The sequence below is a fragment of the Scyliorhinus canicula genome, chromosome 9 (assembly GCF_902713615.1).
Source record: "Scyliorhinus canicula chromosome 9, sScyCan1.1, whole genome shotgun sequence".
NCBI classification, from domain to species: Eukaryota; Metazoa; Chordata; class Chondrichthyes; order Carcharhiniformes; family Scyliorhinidae; genus Scyliorhinus; species Scyliorhinus canicula.
The window spans coordinates 101,170,340-101,191,913 of NC_052154.1; the positions used below are offsets into that span (position 1 = coordinate 101,170,340).

Genomic DNA, 21,574 nt, shown 5'->3' on the forward strand with positions numbered 1-21,574 from the left:
CTGTGTTTTAACATATCTTTGGGACAGCTCTCTCAATTTTGGCAGAATTCCAAGATGGGATTGAGACAAACTCTGCAACAACGAATGGCCTGGGTGTGGTTATCTTGTGTTAATTGCCGAAGTGAATGACAAAAAGATTTGTCCAGTTTTTTTCACTTATTTTGTTTGTCTGTCCTGCTGTAGGATTTGACCTTACTTTATCTCAGTGGTACAACATCTGCAAATTGTGCTCCAGCTGACAAATTCAAATTTGGGAATATTAGACACTGGAGCCTGAGTCAAGACAACAGAAGACCAAAGACACAGTGATGACCGTGTATTGTTTTTACCTGGTGGATAGTAGTCAGTCAGTTTTCCTGGAAAAGAAGATAATGAATCATAAGCAGGATGGAATTTTTTGACTTTCCGGTGTTTAAACAACTGAAAGGAACGACACTAAATAAACTTTGCCACAAATCTCATCTGCTTTTTGAATGGTCTAACATTTTGTGAGACAGAAACTGTAGAACAGGTTTGACTGACTGAATGCGCTATTCGTATACATTTGTGAAGCTCACTCACTGCTATAATGAAACCAAATGGCTGCCAGCCTGATGGAAAATTGAGTCTGATCAAATTAGAGAATCAAATCTAAAAACATCACGTAACACATTTAATAGAACCTCTCACTGTTTTGATTCTCAGGCATTGGTCATTTATTTTGTCCACGTATTCATGCAACTGAGTCACAGCTGAAACTGCAAAATTCGGACATATTGGAAATCGGGGCAATGGGAGAAAGGTTAGGAGGTGGAACATATTTAAACTCTAACAGCTTGATTTTGTTTACCTGGTGGAATGTGTTGAGTAGGTTTAACTGAAAAAGAAGAGTACAAATATGATCCAATATGAAAGGGGATGGAGGTTGTTCCACACAAACTTGTTTAAAGAACAGAAAAAGTAAATAATTTCTCACACAAAAGCTATAGAATGGAAACAGTTCAAACTCAGTCTTCAATACTTGTGATAGCGTGACTCCTTTCAGAGGCAATCCTTCATGGACCAGGTGACCCACCTCGAATAAGCTCAGAGGTGGTGGGACTAGACATGTGTCAGTGTTGTGTTGTTCTGTATAAATATAGTCACCAGTTGTTAATAAATCACCATTGTGATTCACCTCTACCTCGTCGTATTTCCTCACGCTGCAACATTGGTTTTGAGATTAAATCAGATCTGTTATAAAAGGAAAAAGCTTTCAACATTTGGAGGAAGTTTTCAACCTCTCGGAAGCCTGCAGCACATTAAACAATTAGAGTCATATAGGTATGGCACAGTTCGGGAAAATCGAGCCATTTTATCCAGGGGTTGTAATTTGGATCAATAAATCGAAAGGTTTGATACTTATTTGATGCCAACGAAAGCAGGGCAGAAGACTCGTAAAAAGTTACGTTACTCACAGTTTGTGGCCCACAAACTTTTAACCTTGTGAGAAACCTAACATCTCTCAAGGTCGTGGATAATCAATCCTTTGACCAACTGGTGCAGCAAGTGAAAGACACCGATAATCCTCGGCCCACCATTGTAATGCAGCGCTATAAATCCCATTCAGCTATTAGGCACCTGAGAGAAACAGTATCGACTTTTGTAACCAGGCTTCACCAGATGGCTGTATACTGCAAATTCGGTCCCTCTCTGAGAGATATGGTACTTGACTGTTTGATTTGTGGTATTAATAATTTGAATATTAATGGTTTCTGGCAGAATCCAGAATATCCCGAGACAAAGCAGTTGAAGTGGCTCAATCAACTGAAAAAGCTGAACTTTTATCTAGCAGTCAGGAAATGTTTTTCATTCAGCTGTTGAATTTATGCAGTCCAGAGACATATTTTTTATTTCAAAAATGTATTTATTTTATATTATAAATTTAGAGTATCCAATTCATGTTTTCCAATTAATGGGCAATTTAGCATGGCCAATCCACCTACCCTGCAGGTCTTTGTGATGTGGGGGCGAAACGCACGCAAACACTGGGAGAATGTGCAAACTCCACATGGAGAGTGACCCAGAGCTGGGATCGAACCTGGAACCCCGGCTACATGAGGCAGCAATGCTAACCACTGCACCACCGTGCTGCCCTCCACAGATATATGGAGCAATTCCTGAAACATGCCCTTTAGCCGTTACACCACTGTGCTGCCATTTCTATTGGGTCACAGTGACAGTGAGACAAGACATACTGGGAAATGGTGATGAAGGGTCCCAGGATTTTGGTTGAAATATATTGATTCTGTGAGTGTGGCTATGTTAGCCTGTGTTTTAACATATCTTTGGGACAGCTCTCTCAATTTTGGCAGAATTCCAAGATGGGATTGAGACAAACTCTGCAACAACGAATGGCTTGGGTGTGGTTATCTTGTGTTAATTGCCGAAGTGAATGACAAAAAGATTTGTCCAGTTTTTTTCACTTATTTGGTTTGTCTTTCCTGGTGTAGGATTTGAACTTACTTTATCTCAGTGGTACAACATCTGCAAATTGTGCTCCAGCTGACAAATTCAAATTTGGGAATATTGGAAACTGGAGCCTGAGTCAAGACAACAGAAGACCAAAGACACAGTGATGACCCTGTATTGTTTTTACCTGGTGGATAGTAGTCAGTCAGTTTTCCTGGAAAAGAAGATAATCAATCATAAGCAGGATGGAATTTTTTGTCTTTCCGGTGTTTAAACAACTGAAAGGAACAACACTAAATAATCATTGCCACAAACCTCATCTGCTTTTTGAATGGTCTAACATTTTGAGAGACAGAAACTGTAGAACAGGTTCGACTGACTGAATGCGCAATTCGTGCACATTTGTGAAGCTCACTTGCTGCTATAATGAAACCAAAAGGCTGCCAGCCTGACGGAAAATTGAGTCTGATCAAATTAGAGAATCAAATCTAAAAACATCACGTAACACATTTATTAGAACCTCTCACTGTTTTGATTCTCAGGCATTGGTCATTTATTTTGTCCACGTATTCATACAACTGAGTCACAGCTGAAACTGCAAAATTCGGACATATTGGAAATCGGGGCAATGGGAGAAAGGTTAGGATGTGGAACATATTTAAACTCTAAATAGCTTGATTTTGTTTACCTGGTGGAATGTGCTGAATAGGTTTAACTGAAAAAGAAGAGTACAAATATGATCCAATATGAAAGGGGATGGAGGTTGTTCCACACAAACTTGTTTAAAGAACAAAGTAAATAATTTCTCACACAAAAGCTATAGAATGGAAACAGTTCAAACTCAGTCTTCAATACTTGTGATAGCGTGACTCATTTCAGAGGCAATCCTTCATGGACCAGGTGACCCACCTCGAATATGCTCAGAGGTTTTGGGACTAGACATGTGTCAGTGTTGTGCTGATCTGTATAAATATAGTTCACCAGTTGTTAATAAATCACCATTGTGATTCAACTCTACCTCGTCGTATTTCCTCACGCTACAACATTGATTATGAGAATCAATCAGATCTGTTATAAAAGGAAAACCTTTTCAGCTTTTGGAGGAGGAAGAGTGGCCTCTCGGAAGCCTGCAGCACATTAAAGAATCAATTAGAATCAAATAGGTATGGCACAGTTCGAGAAAATTGAGCCATTTTATCCAGGGGTTGTAAATTGGATCAATAAATCGAAAGCTTTGATACTTATTTGATGCCAACGAAAGCAGGGCAGAAGACTCGCAAAAAGTTACATTACTCACAGTTTGTGGCCCACAAACGTTTAACCTTGTGAGAAACCCAACATCTCTCAGGGTCTGGATAATTAATCCTTTGACCAACTGGTGCAGTAAGTTAAAGACCACGATAATCCTCGGCCCACCATTGTAATGCAGCGCTATAAATCCCATTCAGCTATTAGGCACCTGAGAGAAACAGTATCGACTTTTGTAACCAGGCTTCACCAGATGGTTGTATACTGCAAATTCGGTCACTCTCTGAGAGATATGGTACTTGACTGTTTGATTTGCGGTATCAATAATTTGAATATTTAAGCGTTTCTGGCAGAATCCAGAATATCCCGAGACAAAGCAGTTGAAGTGGCTCAATCAACTGAAAAAGCTGAACATTTATCTAGCTGCTAGAAAATGTTTTTCATGCAGCAGTTGTATTTATGCAGTCCAGAGACATATTTTTTATTTTAAAAATGTATTTATTTTATTTTATGTATTTAGAGTATCCAATTCATGTTTTCCAATTAAAGGGCAATTTAGCGTGGCCAATCCACCTACCCTGCAGGTCTTTGTGGTGTGGGGGCGAAACCCACGTAAACAAGGGGAGAATGTGCAAACTCCACATGGAGAGTGACCCAGAGCCGGGATTGAACTTGGAACCCCGGCTACATGAGGCAGCAATGCTAACCACTGCACCACCGTGCTGCCCTCCACAGATATATTGAGCAATTCCTGAAACATGCTCTTGTGCCGTTACACCACTGTGCTGCCATTTCTGATGGGTCACAGTGACAGTGGGACAAGACATACTGGGAAATGGTGATGGAGGGTCCCAGGGTGTTGGTTGAAAGATATTGATTCTGTGAGTGTGGCTATGTTAGCCTGTGTTTTAACATAACTTTGGGACAGCTCTCTCAATTTTTGCAGAATTCCAAGATGGGATTGAGACAAACTCTGCAACAACGAATGGCCTGGGTGTGGTTATCTTGTGTTAATTGCCGAAGTGAATGGCGGGTGATTTGTCCACTTTTTTTCACTTATTTGGTTTGTCTGTCCTGGAGTAGGATTTGAACTTACTTTATCTCAGTGGGACAATTTGTGCAAACTGTGCTCCAGCTGACAAATTAAAATTTGGGAAAATTGGAATCTGGGGCCTGAGTTAAGACTACGATGACTAAAGATACAGTGATGACTGTGTATTTTTGTTACCTGGTGGATAGTAATCAGTCAGTTTTCCTGGAGAAGAAGATTTAAAACTTTAATCAGTAACAAACAGGATGGAGATTTTTTGTCATTCCTGTGTTTAAACAAAAGATAGGAGACCCCAAAGTAATCTTTGCCACAAATCTCATCTGGTTTTTGAAGGTTCTAAGATTTCAGAGACAGAATCTGCAGGTTATGGAACAGGTTCGACTGACTGAATGCACTATTCATGTACATTTGTGAAGCTCACTAGCTGCTATAATGATACCAAATGGCTGCCAGTCTGACTTGAAATTGAGTCTGATCAAATTAGAGAACAAAATCTAAAAAAATCACGCAACACATTTATTGGAACTTCTCACTGCTTTGATTGTCAGACATTGGTCAATTACTTTGTCCCTGTATTCTTGCAACTGAGTCACAGCTGAAACTGCAAAATTCGGATATATTGGAAATCGGGGCAAGGGGAGAAAGGTTAGGATACGAAACATATTTAAACTTTAAATAACTTGATTTTGTTTACCTGGTGGAATGTGCTGAATAGGTTTAACTGAAAAAGAAGAATACAAATACAATCCAATATGAAAGGGGACTGAGATTGTTGCACACAAACTTGTTTAAAGTACAGCGGGGACAGAGTAAATAATTTCCCACACAAAAGCTATAGAATTGAAACACTTAAAACTCAGTCTTCAATACTTGTGACAGCGTGACTCCTTTCAGAGGCAATCCTTCATAGACCAGGTGAGCCACCTGGAACCTATGGGGACGGAGCTTGTGAACCGAGGCCTCTTGGGTGCCAGGGCACGGACCGGGATAGGGGAGAATCATCAGAGTAAGCCCAGAGGTGGTGGGACTAAACCTGTGTCAGTGATGTGTTGATCTGTATAAATATAGTTCACCAGTTGTGAATAAATCACCATTGTGATTCAACTCTACCTGGTCGCATTTCCTCGTGCTAAAACATTGGTTCTGAGAATAAATCAGATCTGTTACAAAAGGAAAAATTTAGGCCTGTAACACGGTAATGAATCAACTAGAGTCGAATAGCTATGGCATAGTTTGGGAAATTCGATCTATTTTATCCAGGGGTTGTAAGTTGGGTCAATACATCAAAACACTTCGATACTTCTTGCTGCCAATGAAAGCAGGGCAGAAGATTTGCAAAAAGTTATATTACTCATGGTTTGTAGAGCACAAACTTTTAACCTTGTAATAAGCCTGACATCTCTCGAGGTTCTGGATAATAAATCCTTTGACCAATTGGTGCAACAAATGAAAGACCACGATAATCCCCGGCCCTCCATTATAATGCAGCACTATAAATCCCATTCAGCTATTTGGCCCCCAGATGGCTCAATGCCATTTGGTCCCTCTCTGAATGATATGTTAGTTGACTGTTTGGTTTGTGGTAGCAATAATTTGAATATTAGGAGTTGCTGGCAGAAACTTGCCAGACAAAGTAGTTGAATTGGCTCAAGCAACTGAAAGAGCTGAACAAAGTACTTTTATTTTGCAAGGCAAGCGAAGTGAGGTAAATCAGATAAGGTGGGAAATTGCTGCTACTCGAAGTACCCACAGTGAGGGTATAGCAGAGCCTGAGAAAAGGGAGAGTGACCGTCAGTCACAGGGTCTCGATGACTGTGTAGGGGGGGGGCCATCCTCAAGGGTCAGACAGACTGAACCGAGCTCCCAAAAAATTATTGGTGGCCCAGTGATTATTCAGCCTGGATGAAAAGTCCAGGGGCTGGTTTAGCACACTGGGCTAAATCGCTGGCTTTTAAAGCAGACCAAGCAGGCCAGTAGTACGGTTCGATTCCCGTACCAGCCTCCCCAAACAGGCGCCGGAATGTGGCGACTAGGGACTTTTCGCAGTAACTTCATTGAAGCCTATTCGTGACAATAAGGGGTTTTCATTTCATTGCATTTCAAAGTCCAAAGTTCAACACCGTTGAGTTAAGCATTGTGAAGTTGAGCATGACCCCCGGCCCCCAAAAATTTCTTTTTATGTGGTGCTGCCATAGCGGTAAGAGAACAGACATATAACTCACTGCAGGAAGGGATGCAACCCATCAGGCTCAGTCGGACAATGGCCACTTTGGCAACCTCTGAAACCATGAGGATGACAGGTACAATGTCCAATCCAGTGGCATATCAGCAACTGTCTGTCCAGTTGCCCATAGTTGTCGCAAAAGGAAACAGACTAAGCCTCATGGGGTGAAATTATTTGAGGAAATTCAAGATAAATTCACGATCACAGGCGAAGATTCCAGGAACTTCCGTAAAGTACCAGGAGGTCTTTCAGAGAGAGTTGGGCTGCTTTGAAGGAGTGAAGTCAATATTTATATTGATCCTAAGAGGGAAACCAGTGGGAATGGCGTCAAGCAGGTTTTTCGCTCATGCTTGTTCTCTCACCACCTGCTGCAAACCCATCTGGCAGACATGTGTCATGGTAGTGTATCTTTACTAAATGGTTGTTTATCAAATGGCTGCAGTGATGCCATTGTGTGGGTGGAACTGGAATGTGATTCTCTCTTTTACATTTATTTTGAGCTGGGAGCTGCAGTGTGTCTTAGTTTTGTTTTCAGTTGAAAGTTGTATTCAGACTTCAAGGATGTTGGAGTATCTCTCTCTCTGTATGCTAAAATGTGTCCAGATCACTTGACCATTTAAAAGTGATACCTGCTTTCTGCAGAGATTTCAAACCTGCTGTCTTTGTTGAAGAGGGTCCTTTCAACTTATGGATGTTGTTAGGAAAGTTATTAAGGGTGACCTATAGAGGATTGTATCTGTGGGGATTATCACTGTTGGTAGTTGATAAACTGTTTACTGTGTGTTTATAAAGTGTTAACTAAATTTATACAATAAATAAAGACAAAAGAACAAAGAAAAGTACAGCACAGGAACAGGCCCTTCGGCCCTCCAAGCCTGCGCCGACCATGCTGCCCGCCTCAACTACAATCTTCGACACTTCTGGGGTCTGTATCCCGCTATTCCCATCCTATTCATGTATTTGTCAAGATGCCCCTTAAATGTCACTATCGTCCCTGCTTCCACCACCTCCTCCGGCAGCGAGTTCCAGGCATCCACTACCCTCTGTGTAAAAAATTTACCTCGGACATCTCCTCTAAACCTTGCCCCTCGCACCTTAATCCTATGCCCCCTAGTAATTGACCCCTCTACCCTGGGAAAAAGTCTCTGACTATCCACTCTGTCTATGCCCCTCATAATTTTGTCAGGTCGCCCCTCAACCTCCTTCATTTCAGTGAGAACAAACCAAGTTTATTCAACCTCTCCTCATAGCTAATGCCCTCCACACCAGGCAACATCCTGGTAAATCTCTTCTGCACCCTCTCAAAATCATCCACATCGTTCTGGTAGTGAGGCGACCAGAATTGAACTCCAAGTGTGGCCGAACAAAGGTTCTATACAGCTGCAACATGACTTGCCAATTTTTATACTCAATGTCCCGGCCAATGAAGGCAAGGATGCCATATGCCTTCTTGACTACCTTCTCCACCTGTGTTGCCCCTTTCAGTGACCTGTGGACCTGTACATCAAGATCTCTCTGACTGTCAATACTTTTGAGGGTTCTACCATTCGCTGTATATTCCCTACTTGTATTAGACCTTCCAAAATATATTACCTCACATTTCTCCGGATTAAACTCCATCTGCCATCTCGTCGCCCAAGTCTCCAAATGATCTAAATCCTGCTTTATGCTCTGACAGGCCTCATCGCGATCCGCAATTCCACCAACCTTTGTGTCGTCCGCAAACTTACTAATCAGACCAGTTATATTTTCCTCCAGATCATTTATATATGCTATGAACAGCAAAGGTCCCAGTACTGATTCTTGCGGAACACCACTAGTCACATCCCTCCAATCAGAAAAGCACCCTTCCTTTGATACTCTCTGCCTTCTATGACCTAGCCAGTTCTGCATCCATCTTGCCAGCTCAACCCTGATCCCGTGTGACTTCACCTTTTGTACCAGTCTGCCATGAGGGACCTTGTCAAAGGCCTTACTGAAGTCCATACAGACAACATCCACTGCCCTACCTGCATCAATCATCTTTGTGACCTCTTCAAAAAACTCAATCAAGTAGTGAGATACGACCTCCCCTTCACAAATACGTGCTGTCTTTCACTAATATGACCACTTGCTTCCAAATGGGAGTAGATCCTGTCTCGAAGAATTCTCTCCAGTAATTTCCCGACCACTGAAGTAAGGCTCACTGGCCTGTCATTCCCTGGATTATCCTTGCTACCTTCTTAGACAAAGGAACAACATTGGCTATTCTCCAGTCCTCTGGGACATCACCTGAAGACAGAGAGGATACAAAGATTTCTGTCTCGCCTCAGCAATTTCCTCTCTTGCCTCCTTCAGTATTCTTTTTTTTTAAATTTAGAGTACCCAATTAATTTTTTCCAATTAAGGGGCAATTAAGCGTGGCCAGTCCACCTAACCTGCTCATCTTTGGGTTGTGGGGGCGAAACCCACGCAAACACGGGGAGAATGTGCAAACTCCACACGGACAGTGACCCAGAGCCGGGATCGAACCTGGGACCTCGGCTCCGTGAGGCTACAGGGCTAACCCACTGAGCCACCATGCTGCCCTCCTTCAATATTCTGGGGTAGATCCCATCAGGGTCTGGGGACTTATCCACCTTAATATTTTTCAAGACCCCAATACCTTGTCTTTTTTGATCTCAGTGTGACCCAGGCTATCTACACACACTTCTCCTGACTCAACATCAACCAATTCCTTCTGTTTGGTGAATACTGATGCAAAGTATTCATTTAGTTCCTCACCCATTTCCTCTGGCTCCACACATAGATTCCCTCCCCTGTCGTTCAGTGGGCCAACCCTTTCCCTAGCTACCCTCTTGCTTTTTATGTACGTATAAAAGGCCTTGGGATTTTCGTTAACCCTATCTGCCAATGACTTTTCGTGACCTCTTTTAGCCCTGCTGACTTTGTGCTTAAGTTCCTTTCTACTTTCCTTATATTCCACACAGGCTTCGTCTGTTCCCAGCATTTTAGCCCTGACAAATGCTTCCTTTTTCTTTTTGACAAGGACTACAATATGTCTCGTTATCCAAGGTTCCTGAAATTTGCCATATTTATCCTTCTTCCTCACAGGAACATGTCGGTTCTTAATTCCTTTCAACTGACATTTGAAAGCCTCCCACATATCAGATGTTGATTTACCCTCAGATATCCGCCCCCAATCTATGTTCTTCAGTTGCCGACTGATATTGTTATAATTAGCCTTCCCCCAATTTAGTACATTCACCCGAGGACCACTTTTATCCTTGTCCACCAGCACTTTAAAACTTAGTGAATTGTGGTCACTGTTCCCAAAATGCTCCCCTATTGAAACTTCTACCACCTGGCCAGGCTTATTCCCCAATACCAGGTCCAGTACAGCCCCTTCCCTAGATGGACTATCTACATATTGTTTTAAGAAGCTGTCCTGGACGCTTCTTACAAACTCTGCCCTGTCCAAGCCCCCAGCACTAAGTGAGTCCCAATCATTATTGGGGAAGTTGAAGTCTCCCATCACAACAACCCTGTTGATTTTTCTCCTTTCCAAAATCTGTCTACCTATCTGCTCCTCTATCTCCCGCTGGCTGTTGGGAGGCCTGTAGTAAACCCCCACCATTGTGGCTGCACCCTTCTTATTCTTGATCTCTACCCACATAGCCTCACTGCCCTCTGAGGTGTCCTCCCGCAATACAACTGTGATATTCTCCCGAACCAATAGTGCAACTCCTCCACCCCTTTTACATCCCTCTCTAGCGCTCCTGAAACATCTAAATCCTGGAATGTTTAGCTGCCAATCCTGTCCTTCCCTCAACCAGGTCTCTGTGATGGCAACATCATCAGATTTCCAAGTACTTATCCAAGCTCTACGTTCATCTTATATGCAGATAGTCCAACTAGGAAAAGGGCCTATCAGGGGAAAACAGCAAAACTGAAATCATAGAAGGCAGAGAATAGCAAAGGAAGGATGCTTTTCTGATTGGTGGGCTGTGACTAGTGGTGTTCTGCAGGTATCAGTACTGGGACCTTTGCTGTTCGTAGTATAGAGTAATGATTTGGAGGAAAATGTAACTGGTCTGATTAGTAAGTTTGCAAGTTTGGAAGAGACCCGAGGTGTTCGAGTGAAGACAAGTATCCAGTAGAGGACAGCAGAGCGGATCTACTGATTGGCTGTTCCGGGAAGATTTGCATACGTGCAGTGCGATCAGTACTCCTTCATGTGCGGGAAGTGTGTCCAGCTGCAGCTCTTGATAGACCGCATGACGGCTCTGGAGCTGCGGATGGACTCACTTTGGAGCATCCGCGATGCTGAGGAGGTCATGGATAGCACGTTCAGTGAGTTGGTCACACCGCAGATTAGGATTGGTGATGGAGACAGGGAATGGGTGACCAAAAGGCAGAGAAAGAAAAGGAAGGCAGTGCAGGTGTCCCCTGCGGTCATCTCCTTCCAAAGCAGGTATACGGTTTTGGATACTGTTGGGGGAGATGACTCACCAGGGGAAGGCAGTAGTAGCCAGGCTCATGGCACCATGGCTGGCTCTGCTGCACAGAAGGGCGGAAAAAAGACTGGCAGGGCTATAGTCATAGGGGATTCAATTGTACGGGGAGTAGACAGGCGTTTCTGTGGTCGGAAACTAGACTCCCGAATGATATGTTGCCTCCCGGGTGCTCGGGTCAGGGATGTCTCCGATCGGCTGCAGGACATACTAAAGGGGGAGGGTGAACAGCTAGTTGTTGTGGTGCATATAGGCACCAACGATATAGGTAAAAAAAGGGATAAGGTACTACAATCAGAACTTAGGGGGTTAGGAGATAAGTTTAAAAATAGGACCACACAGGTAGTAATCTCAGGATTGCTACCAGTGCCATGGGACAGTCAGAGTAGAAATTCAAGAATAGTCAGAATGAATACGTGGCTTGAGAGATGGTGCAGGAGGGAGGGGTTCAGATTTTTAGGACATTGGAACCGGTTCTGGGGGTGGTGGGACCATTACAAACCAGATGGTCTACACCTGGGCAGGACTGGAACCAATGTCCTAGGGGGTGCTTTTGCTAACACTGTTGGGGAGGTTTTAAACTAAAGTGGCAGGGGGATGGGAACCAGATTAGGAAGTTAGAGGTCAGTAAAGAAGCAGCAACTAAAGCCAGTAAGGTACGAGACAATAAACTCAATGTGACTAAGGGGAAGAGTAGACAGGGAAGAGATGATGAATGCAAAGGGACAGGTAGTCTGAGATGCATTTGTTTTAATGTGAGAAGTGTAGCAGGTAAGGCAGATGAACTTAGGGCTTGGATCAGTACCTGGGAATATGATGTTATTGGTATTACTGAGACTTGGTTGAGGGAAGGGCAGGACTGGCAACTGAATATCCCAGGGTATAGATGCTTCAGGAGGGATAGAGAGGGAGGTAGAAGGGGTGGAGGAGTTGCATTACTCGTCAGAGATGATATCACAGCTGTGATTAAGGAGGGCACGATGGAGGATTCGAGCACTGAGGCAATATGGGCGGAGCTGAGAAATAGGAAGGGTGCAGTAACATTGTTGGGACTTTACTAGAGACCTCCCAAAAGCGAGAATGAAGTAGAGGTACAAATATGCAGACAGATTATAGAAAATGTAGGAGCAATAGGGTGGTTGTGATGGGAGATTTTAACTTCCCCAACATTGAATGGGATTTGTGTAGTGTTGGAGGCGTAGATGGAGCAGAGTTTGTAAGGAGCATCCAGGAGAGTTATTTAGAGCAGTATGTAAATGGTCCAACTCGGGAAGGGGCCATACTGGACCTGGTATTGGGGAATGATCCCGGCCAGGTGGTTGATGTTTCAGTCGGTGATTACTTTGGGAATAGCGATCACAATTCCGTAAGTTTTAGAATACTCATGGACAAGGACATGAGTGGTCCAAAAGGAAGAGTACTAAATTGGGGAAAGGCAGAATATAACAAAATTCGGCAGGAGCTAGGGAATGTGGATTGGGAGCAGCTGTTTAAGGGTAAATCCACATTTGAAATGTGGGAGTCTTTTAAAGAAAGGTTGATTAGAGGGCAGGACAGACATGTTCCTGTGAAAATGAAAGATAGAAATGGCAAGATTAAGGAACCATAAATGACGGGTGAAATTGTGAGACTAGCTAAGATGAAAAAGGAAGCATACATAGGATCGAGGCAATTCAAAACTGATGAAGCTTTGGAGGAATATCGGGAAAGTACGACGAATCTCAAACGCGCAATAAAAAGGGCTAAAAGGGGTCATGAAATATCTTTGGCTAACAGGGTTAAGGAAAATCCCAAAGCCTTTTATTCGTATGTAAGGAGCAAGAGGGTCACTAGAGAAAGGATTGGCCCACTTAAAGACAAAAGGTTGAATTTATGCGTGGACTCAGAGGAAATGGGTGAGATTCTTAATGAGTACTTTGCATCGGTATTCACAAAGGAGAGGGACAAGACGGATGATAAGGCTAGGGATGGATGTTTAAATACTCTAGGTCAAGTTGTCATACGGAAGGGGGAAGTTTTTGGTATTCTAAAAGAAATTAAGGTGGACAAGTCCCCAGGACCGGATGGGATCTATCCCAGGTTACTGAGAGAAGCAAGGGTTGAAATAGCTGGGGCCTTAACAGACATCTTTGCAGCATCCTTGAGCACGGGTGAGGTCCCGGAGGACTGGAGAATTGCTAATGCTGTCCCTTTGTTTAAGAAGGGTAGCAGGGATAATCCAGGGAATTATAGACCTGTGACCTTGACGTCACTGGTAGGCAAACTGTTGGAGAAGATACTGAGGGATAGGATCTATTCACATCTGGAAGAAAATAGACTTATCAGTGATAGGCAGCATGGTTTTGTGCAGGGAAGGTCATGTCTTACAAACCTAATAGAATTATTTGAGGAAGTGACAAAGTTAATTGATGAGGGAAGGGCTGTAGATGTCATATACATGGACTTTAGTAAGGCATTTGATAAGGTTTCCCATGGCAGGTTGATGGAAAAAGTGAAGTCGTATGGGGTTCAGGGTGTACTAGCTAGATGGATAAAGAACTGGCTGGGCAACAGGAGACAGAGCGTAGTGGTGGAAGGGAGTGTCTCAAAATGGAGAAGGGTGACTAGTGGTGTTCCACAGGGATCCGTGCTCGGACCACTGCTGTTTGTGATCTATATAAATGACCTGGAGGAAGGTATAGGTGGTCTGATGAGCAAGTTTGCAGATGATACTAAGATTGTTGGAGTTGCAGATAGCGAGGAGGACTGTCAGAGAATACAACAAAATATAGATAGATTGGAGAGTTGGGCAGAGAAATGGCAGATGGAGTTCAATCCAAGCAAATGCGAGGTGATGCATTTTGGAAGATCAAATTCAAGAGCGGACTACATGGTCAATGGAAGGGTCTTGGGGAAAATTGATGTACAGAGAGATCTGGGAGTTCAGGTCCTTTGTACCCTGAAGGTGGCAACGCAGGTTGATAGAGTGGTCAAGAAAGCATACAGCATGCTTGCCTTCATCGGACGGGGTATTGAGTACAAGAGTTGGCAGGTCATGTTAGAGTTGTATAGGACTTTGGTTCGGCTACATTTGGAATTCTGCGTGCAGTTCTGGTCGCCACATTACCAGAAGGATGTGGATGCTTTGGAGAGGGTGCAGAGGAGGTTCACCTGGATGTTGCCTGGTATGGAGTGTGCTGGCTATGAAGAAAGGTTGAGTAGATTATGATTGTTTTCGTTTGAAAGATGGAGATTGAGGGGGGACCTGATTGAGGTCTACAAAATTATGAGAGGTATGGACAGGGTGGATAGCAACAAGCTTTTCCCAAGAGTGGGGGTGTCAGTTACAAGGGGTCACGATTTCAAGGTGAGAGGGGGAAAGTTTAAGGGAGATGTGCGTGGAAAGTTTTTTACGCAGAGGGTGGTGGGTGCCTAGAACGCTTTACCAGCAGAGGTGGTAGAGGCGGGCACGATAGCATCATTTAAGAGGCATCTAGACAGGTATATGAACAGGCGGGAATAGGGGAAGTAGACCTTGGAAAATAGGAGACAGGTTTAGATAAAGGATCTGGATCGGCGCAGGCTGGGAGGACTGAAGTCTCTGTTCCTGTGCTGTAATTTTCTTTGTTCTTTGTTCTTTGACACAGAGGTTGGTGGAATTGCGGATAGCGATGAGGACTGTCAGAGGATACAACAATATTTAGATCGTTTGGAGACTTGGGCGGAGAGATGGCAAATGGAGTTTAATCCGGACAAATGTGAGGTAATGCATTTTGGTAGGTTTAATGTAGGTAGTGAATATACAGTGAATGGTAGAGCCCTCAAGAGTATTGACATTCAGAGAGATCTAGGTGTACAGGTCGACAGGTCACTGAAAGGGGCAATACAGGTGGAGAAAGTAGTCAAGAAGGCATATGGCATGCTTGCCTTCATTGGCCGGGGCTTTGAGTATAAGAATTGGCAAGTCATGTTACAGCTGTACAGAACCTTAGTTAGGCCACACTTGGAGTATAGTGTTCAATTCTGGTCGCCACGCTACCAGAAGGCTGTGGAGGCTTCAGAGAGGGTGCAGAAGAGATTTACCAGGATGTTGCCTGGTATGGAGGGCATTAGCTATGAGGAGCGGTTGAATAAACTCTGTTTGTTCTCACTGGAACGACGGAGTTTGAGGGACGACCTGAGAGAGGTCTACAAAATTATGAGGGGCATAGACAGAGTGGATAGTCAGAGGCTTTTCCCCAGGGTAGAGGGGTGAATTACTAGGGGGCATAGGATTAAGGTGCGAGGGGCAAGGTTTAGAGGAGGTGCACGAGGCAAGTTATTTACACAGAGGGTAGTGGGTGCCTGGAACTCGCCTGGTGCCGGAGGAGATGGTGGAGCAGGGATGATAGTAACGTTTAAGGTGCATTCTGACAAATACATGAATAGGATGGGAATAGCGGGATACGGACCCAGAAAGTGTACAAGGTTTCAGTTTATGCTGCATGGTCAGCACAGGCTTGGAGGGCTGATGGGCCTGTTCCTGTGCTGTACTTTTCTTTGTTCTTTGTTCTTTGTTACGGCCGCTGAGCCCATCCCGGGCTGAGAATTGCCGGGGGCGGGGAGGGGGGGGGGGGGGGGGGGGGAGGGGGGGGGGGGCCTGTGGAGTGGTCCCTGACCAGCGCCGCGCCGACCTTGCCGGCGCCAATGGCGTTGATTCTCTGCTCTGCGGATAATCGCATCCCATCGGCGGTGTGGCGTGGTGTGATTCGCGCCGGTCGCGGCGATTCCCCGGCCCGGGGCTGAGAGAATCCCGCTCATGATTCTCTGTGTGTCTAGGTCAGCCTGTGGTTTAACATGTCTTTGGGACAGCGCTCTCAATTTTGGCACAATTCCCAGATGGGAATGAGACAAACTCTGCTTCAATGAATAGTCTGGGTGTGACTGTCTTGTGTTCATTGTTGAAGTGAATGTCGGATGATTTGTCCACTTTTTTTCATTTCTTTGGCTTGTCTGCCCTGGTGTAGGATTTGAACTTACTTTATCTCAGTGCTACAATATCTGCGAACTGTGCTCCAGCTGACTAATAAAAATGTGGGCATCATGGAAACTTGTGTCTGAGTCAAGACCATAGAAGATCAAAGATACAGCGATGACCGTGTATTTTGTTACCTGGTGGATAGTAGTCAGTCAGTTTTCCTGGAGAAGAAGATTTTAAACTTTAATCAGTAATAAACAGGATGGAGATTTTATGACATTCCTGTGTTTAAACAAATGATAGGAAAGCCCAAAATAATCTTTGCCACAAATCTCATCTGCTTTTTGAATGGTCTAAGATTTCGAGTGACAGAATCTGCAGGTTGTGGAACAGGTTCGACTGACTGAATGCACTATTCATGTACATTTGTGAAGCACACTAGCTGCTATACTGATACCAAATGGCTGCCAGATTGACATGAAATTGAGTCTGATCAAATTAGAGAAACAAATGTAAAAAAAAATCACACAACACATTTATTAGAACCTCTCACTGTGTTGATTCTCACGCATTGGTCAATTATTTTGTCCGTGAATTCTTGCAACTGAATCACAGCTGAAACTGAAAAATTCAGACATATTGGAAATCGGGGCAAGGAGAGAAAGGTTAGGAGGTGAAACATATTTAAACTCTAAATAGCTTGATTTTGTTTACCTGGTGGAATGTGCTGAGTAGGTTTAACTGAAAAAGAAGAATACAAATATGATCCAATATGAAAGGGGACGGAGATTGTTGCACACAAACTTGTTTAAAGAACAGCGGGGACAGAGTAAATAATTTCTTTATCAAAAGCTATAGAATTGAAACAGTTAAAACTCAGTCTTCAATACTTGTGATAGCGTGACTCCTTTCAGAGGCGTGCCTTCATGGACCATGTGACCACCTGGAACCAATGGGGACGGAGCATGTGAACCGAGGCCTTTCGGGTGACAGGGGGCAGACCCAGGTAGGGGAGAATCATCAGAGTAAGCCAGAGGTGGTGGGACTAGACCTGTGTCAGTGTTGTGCTGATTTGTATAAATATAGTTCACCAGCTGTTAATAAATCACCATAGTGATTCAACTCTACCTCGTCGTATTTCCTCGCGCTACAACAGTGGTTACGAGAATAAATCAGATCTGTTACCAAAGGAAAATGTTTTCAACTTTTGGAGGAAGGAAGAGTGGCCTCTCGGAGGCCTGCAACACAGTAAAGAATCAACCAGAGTCGAATAGCTATGGCACAGTTCGGGAAATTTGACCCATTTTATCCGGGGATTGTAAATTGGGCCAATATATCAAAATGCTTCGAGACTTGTTTGATGCCAATAAAAGCAGGGCTGAACACTCACAAAAAGTTACATTACTCACAGTTTGTGGCCCACAAACCTTTGATCTTGTAAGAAACCCAACATCTCTCAAGGTCCTTTGACCAACTGGTGCAACAAGTGAAAGGCCACGATAATCCCCGGCCCCCCATTATAATGCAGCGCTATAAATCCCATTCAGCCATTGGGCACCTGAGAGAAACAGCATCCATTTTGTAACAAGGCTTCACCAAATGGCTGTATACTGCAAATTCGGTCCCTCACTGAGAGATATGGTACTTGACTGTTGGGTTTGTGGTATCAATAATTTGAATATTTCGGAGTTTCTGGCAGCGCAGAATATCCCGAGACGAAGCAGTTGAATTGGCTCAAGCAACTGAAAGAGCTGAACAAAGAACTTTTATACAGCAAGACAAGCAAAGTGAGGTAAATCAGATAAGGTGGGAAATGGCTGCTACTCGAAGTACCCACAGTGAGGGTATAGCAGAGCCTGAGAAAAGGAAGAGTGACCGTCAGTCACAGGGTCCAGAGGCCTGTGTGGAGGAGGCCATCCTCAAAGGTCAGACAGACTGCACTGAGCTCCCAAAGAATCATTGGTGGCCCAGTGATTATTCAGCCTGGAAGAAAAGTCTAAAGTTTGTAAGTTCAACACCATCGAGTTAAGCATTGTGAAGTTAAGCAAGATCCCCACCCTCCAAAATTTCCTTATTAAGTGCTACTGCCGCAATGGTAATGGAACATACATAAAAGTAGCTGCAGGGAGGGCTGCAACCCATCAGGCTCAGTCGGACAACAGCCACTTTAACAACCTCTGAAGCCATGAGAATGACAGGTATGACATCAAATCCAGTGTCATATCAGCACCTGCCTTCCCCATTGCCCATAGTTGTAGTAAAAGGACACAGACTAAGCCTCATGGGGCCAGATTGGCTGAAGAAAATCAAGATATATTTACAGGCGAAGATTCCAGGTCTTTCAGAGAGAGTTGGGCTGCTTTAAAGGGGTGAAAGTCAATATTTATATTGGCCCTAAGAGGGAGATCAGTGGGAATGGGGTCAAGCAGGTTTTTCACTCGTGCATGTTCTCTCACCACCTGCTGCAAACCCAGTCTGGCAGACATATCATTCTGGTTTAATCTGGTAGTTCTGCTATTATAGGATCATAGAATTTACAGGGATGAAGGAGTCCATTCGGCCCATCGAGTCTGGACCGGCCCTTGGAAAGAGCACCCTACCCAAGCCCACAACACCACCCAAACTTTTTGAACACTAAGGTCAATTTAACATGGCCAAGCCGCCTCACCTGCACATCTTTGGACTGTGGGTGGCTACCGGAGCACCCGGAGGAGACCCACGCAGACAGGGGGAGAACATGCAGACTCCGCACAGACAGTGACCCAAGATGGGATTCGAACCTGGGAGCCTGGAGCGGTGATGCAATTGTGCTAACCAATATTCTACCATGCTGCTACCAAGCCATTCTTGGTAATGGATTGTGTAGTTCACTCATCCTGTCTCCATTCAGCGCTTCTTCCAAGTGGTGTTCAATGAGGAGGAGCTCTGCTGCCTCAGCTGAAGAGGGTGGTAGCTGCTGGGAAATATGCTTGCAGCTGCTGTATTTATGCAGTCCAGAGACATGTTGAGCAATTCCAGAAACATGCCCTTGTGCCATTTCACCACTGCTGCCAGTTCTGATGGGTCACAGTGCCAGTGGGACAAGGCATGCCGGGGGATGGGGGTGGAGGAACCTACGATGTTGGTTGAAAGATTTCAGGCTGGATTTTCTGTATTTGTGACTATGTCCCCACGCTGTCGTAAAAACTGTGCCCTTTCACCTCAGAAAAACTGTCGTGAAAGGGCCACATATTCCCAGCCTTGCAGGGGGCGAGCAGGGACCCGGCGTGAAACTAGCAGCTTTTGCTGCAGATATGGGCCCCCGCACCTCCGGGTCAGAGGTCGCACATGCGCATGGCGGTGGCCTCCAGCGGACGCGCTGTGCTCCATGGCGGTCTCTGACCACGGAGCTGGACCTTAAACATAGTGCCCCCGATCGGCCGCGTGCCCGACCTAGACTGCCCGCCCAAAAACTGCCGGTCCCTTTTAAGGCCTCCCCTGCCCTCAGATCGGCCCGCTCTCGACCAGGGCGTCCTTCGGACTGAGTCCGCAACCGCCACGCCAGTATCCCAACCAGCAGGACCATGTTAGATGCATGCCGCTGGGACTTCATCCGGTTGGGGGCGGAGAACGGCGGGGCGTGCCTCCAGCAATGTCCGCGGGTAGGTGATATGCGGTGTGGCATATTCTCCGAGAACACCGCTTTTTGGGGCCCAGAGAATCGGGGAACTGGCGCCGGTCCCGATTCCATGCGGGAAAATGGATTTTCTGCCACAACGCAGTCCACGATTTCAGTGTCGGGATGTGGAGAATCCAGCCCAGAATTCAGTGAGTGTGTCTGTGTCAGCCTATGGATTAACATTAACTGGGTTGTCTCAAAATGTGGCTATGTCCGCATGCCGGCATAAAAATACTGGTGTTGCACTCCGGAGTTTCCTCTAATAAAGATAAACCTTACCTTCAGGGGGCTGGCAGAGATCCTGATTAAATCACGCAGCTTTAGCTGCGGATACAGGACTCCTCACTTCCAGTTTCGAGTCTGCGCATGCGCACGGCAGTAGTCTCCAGCGGCCGCACTGGGAGCTATGGCGGACTTGGACTGCAGAGGCAGCTCCAAAATGTCGCCCCCCCCCGATCGGTCGCACGCCCTGGCATCGGACCGACCCGATATGTTCCCCCGCCACCCAGAAGGCCCCCTCGGTGCCTGATTTCCCCCCCCCCCCCCCACCCCAACCAGGGCGCCAGTGGACTGAGTCTGCAGCTGCCACGCGCGGTTGCCGAACGGCAATAGGTGGTTAGAACCACGCCATCAGGAACTCAGCCGGCTCGAAGTGGAGGGTCGCTGGGTGGGCCTTGAGCACTGGCCCTACAGCCACGCTGAGTAATTTGCAAAAAGGCCGATTCTCGGGTCCCGGGGAATCGTTGGAGTGGTGCCGGGCGACAGTTGATTCTCCGGGGGCGGAAAATCCGGTCCCATGTCTTTGGGACAGCTCCCTCAATTTTGGCACAGTTCCCAGATGGGAATGAGACAAACTCTGCATCGATGAATGGTCTGGGTGTGGCTGTCTTGTGTTCATTGCTGAAGTGAATGCCGGATGATTTGTCCATTTCTTTTCACTTATTTGGCTTGTCTGAGCTGGAGTAGGATTTGAACTTACTTTATCTCAGTGGGACAATATCAGTGAACTGTGCTCCAGCTGACAAAATAAAATTTGGGCATAATGGAAACTGGGGCCTGAGTCAAGTCCACAGAAGACCAAAGTTACAGTGATGATCCTTACCTGGTGGATAGTAGTCAGTCAGTTTTCCTGGAGAAGAAGATTTAAAAATTTAATCAATAATAAACAGGATGGAGATTTTATGACATTCCCGCATTTAAACAACTGAAAGGAACGACACCAAATAATCTTTGCAAAAAATCTCATCTGCTTTGTGAATGGTCTAACATTTGAGAGACAGAATCTGCAGGTTGTGGAACAGGTTTGACTGACTGAATGCACTATTTCCGCACATTTGTGAAGCTCACTAGCTGCTATAATGATACCGAATGGCTGCCAGCCTGACCTGAAATTGATTCTGGTCAAATTAGAGAAACAAATCTAAAAAAAAAATCACACAACACATTTATTGGAACCTCTCACTGCTTTGATTCTCAGGCATTGGTCAATTACTTTGTCCCTGTATTCTTGCAACTGAGTCACAGCTGAATCTGC

The 21,574-nt window shown here is 45.0% G+C and overlaps 1 protein-coding gene across 1 annotated transcript in view; it reads right to left on the reverse strand.

Annotated features, from left to right (window-relative positions):
• Window positions 1-21,574, reverse strand: part of LOC119970923 (cyclin-K-like) — a 101,280-nt gene that overhangs the window by 71,132 nt on the left and 8,574 nt on the right. The window contains exons 3-11 of the mRNA XM_038806033.1: window positions 21,143-21,169; window positions 17,097-17,123; window positions 16,577-16,603; window positions 5,424-5,450; window positions 4,907-4,933; window positions 3,119-3,145; window positions 2,618-2,644; window positions 830-856; window positions 330-356 (exon numbers count right to left, since the gene is read on the reverse strand). Of these exons, the coding sequence (XP_038661961.1) occupies window positions 330-356; window positions 830-856; window positions 2,618-2,644; window positions 3,119-3,145; window positions 4,907-4,933; window positions 5,424-5,450; window positions 16,577-16,603; window positions 17,097-17,123; window positions 21,143-21,169 (243 nt within the window). The remainder of the gene's footprint in view (window positions 1-329; window positions 357-829; window positions 857-2,617; window positions 2,645-3,118; window positions 3,146-4,906; window positions 4,934-5,423; window positions 5,451-16,576; window positions 16,604-17,096; window positions 17,124-21,142; window positions 21,170-21,574) is intronic.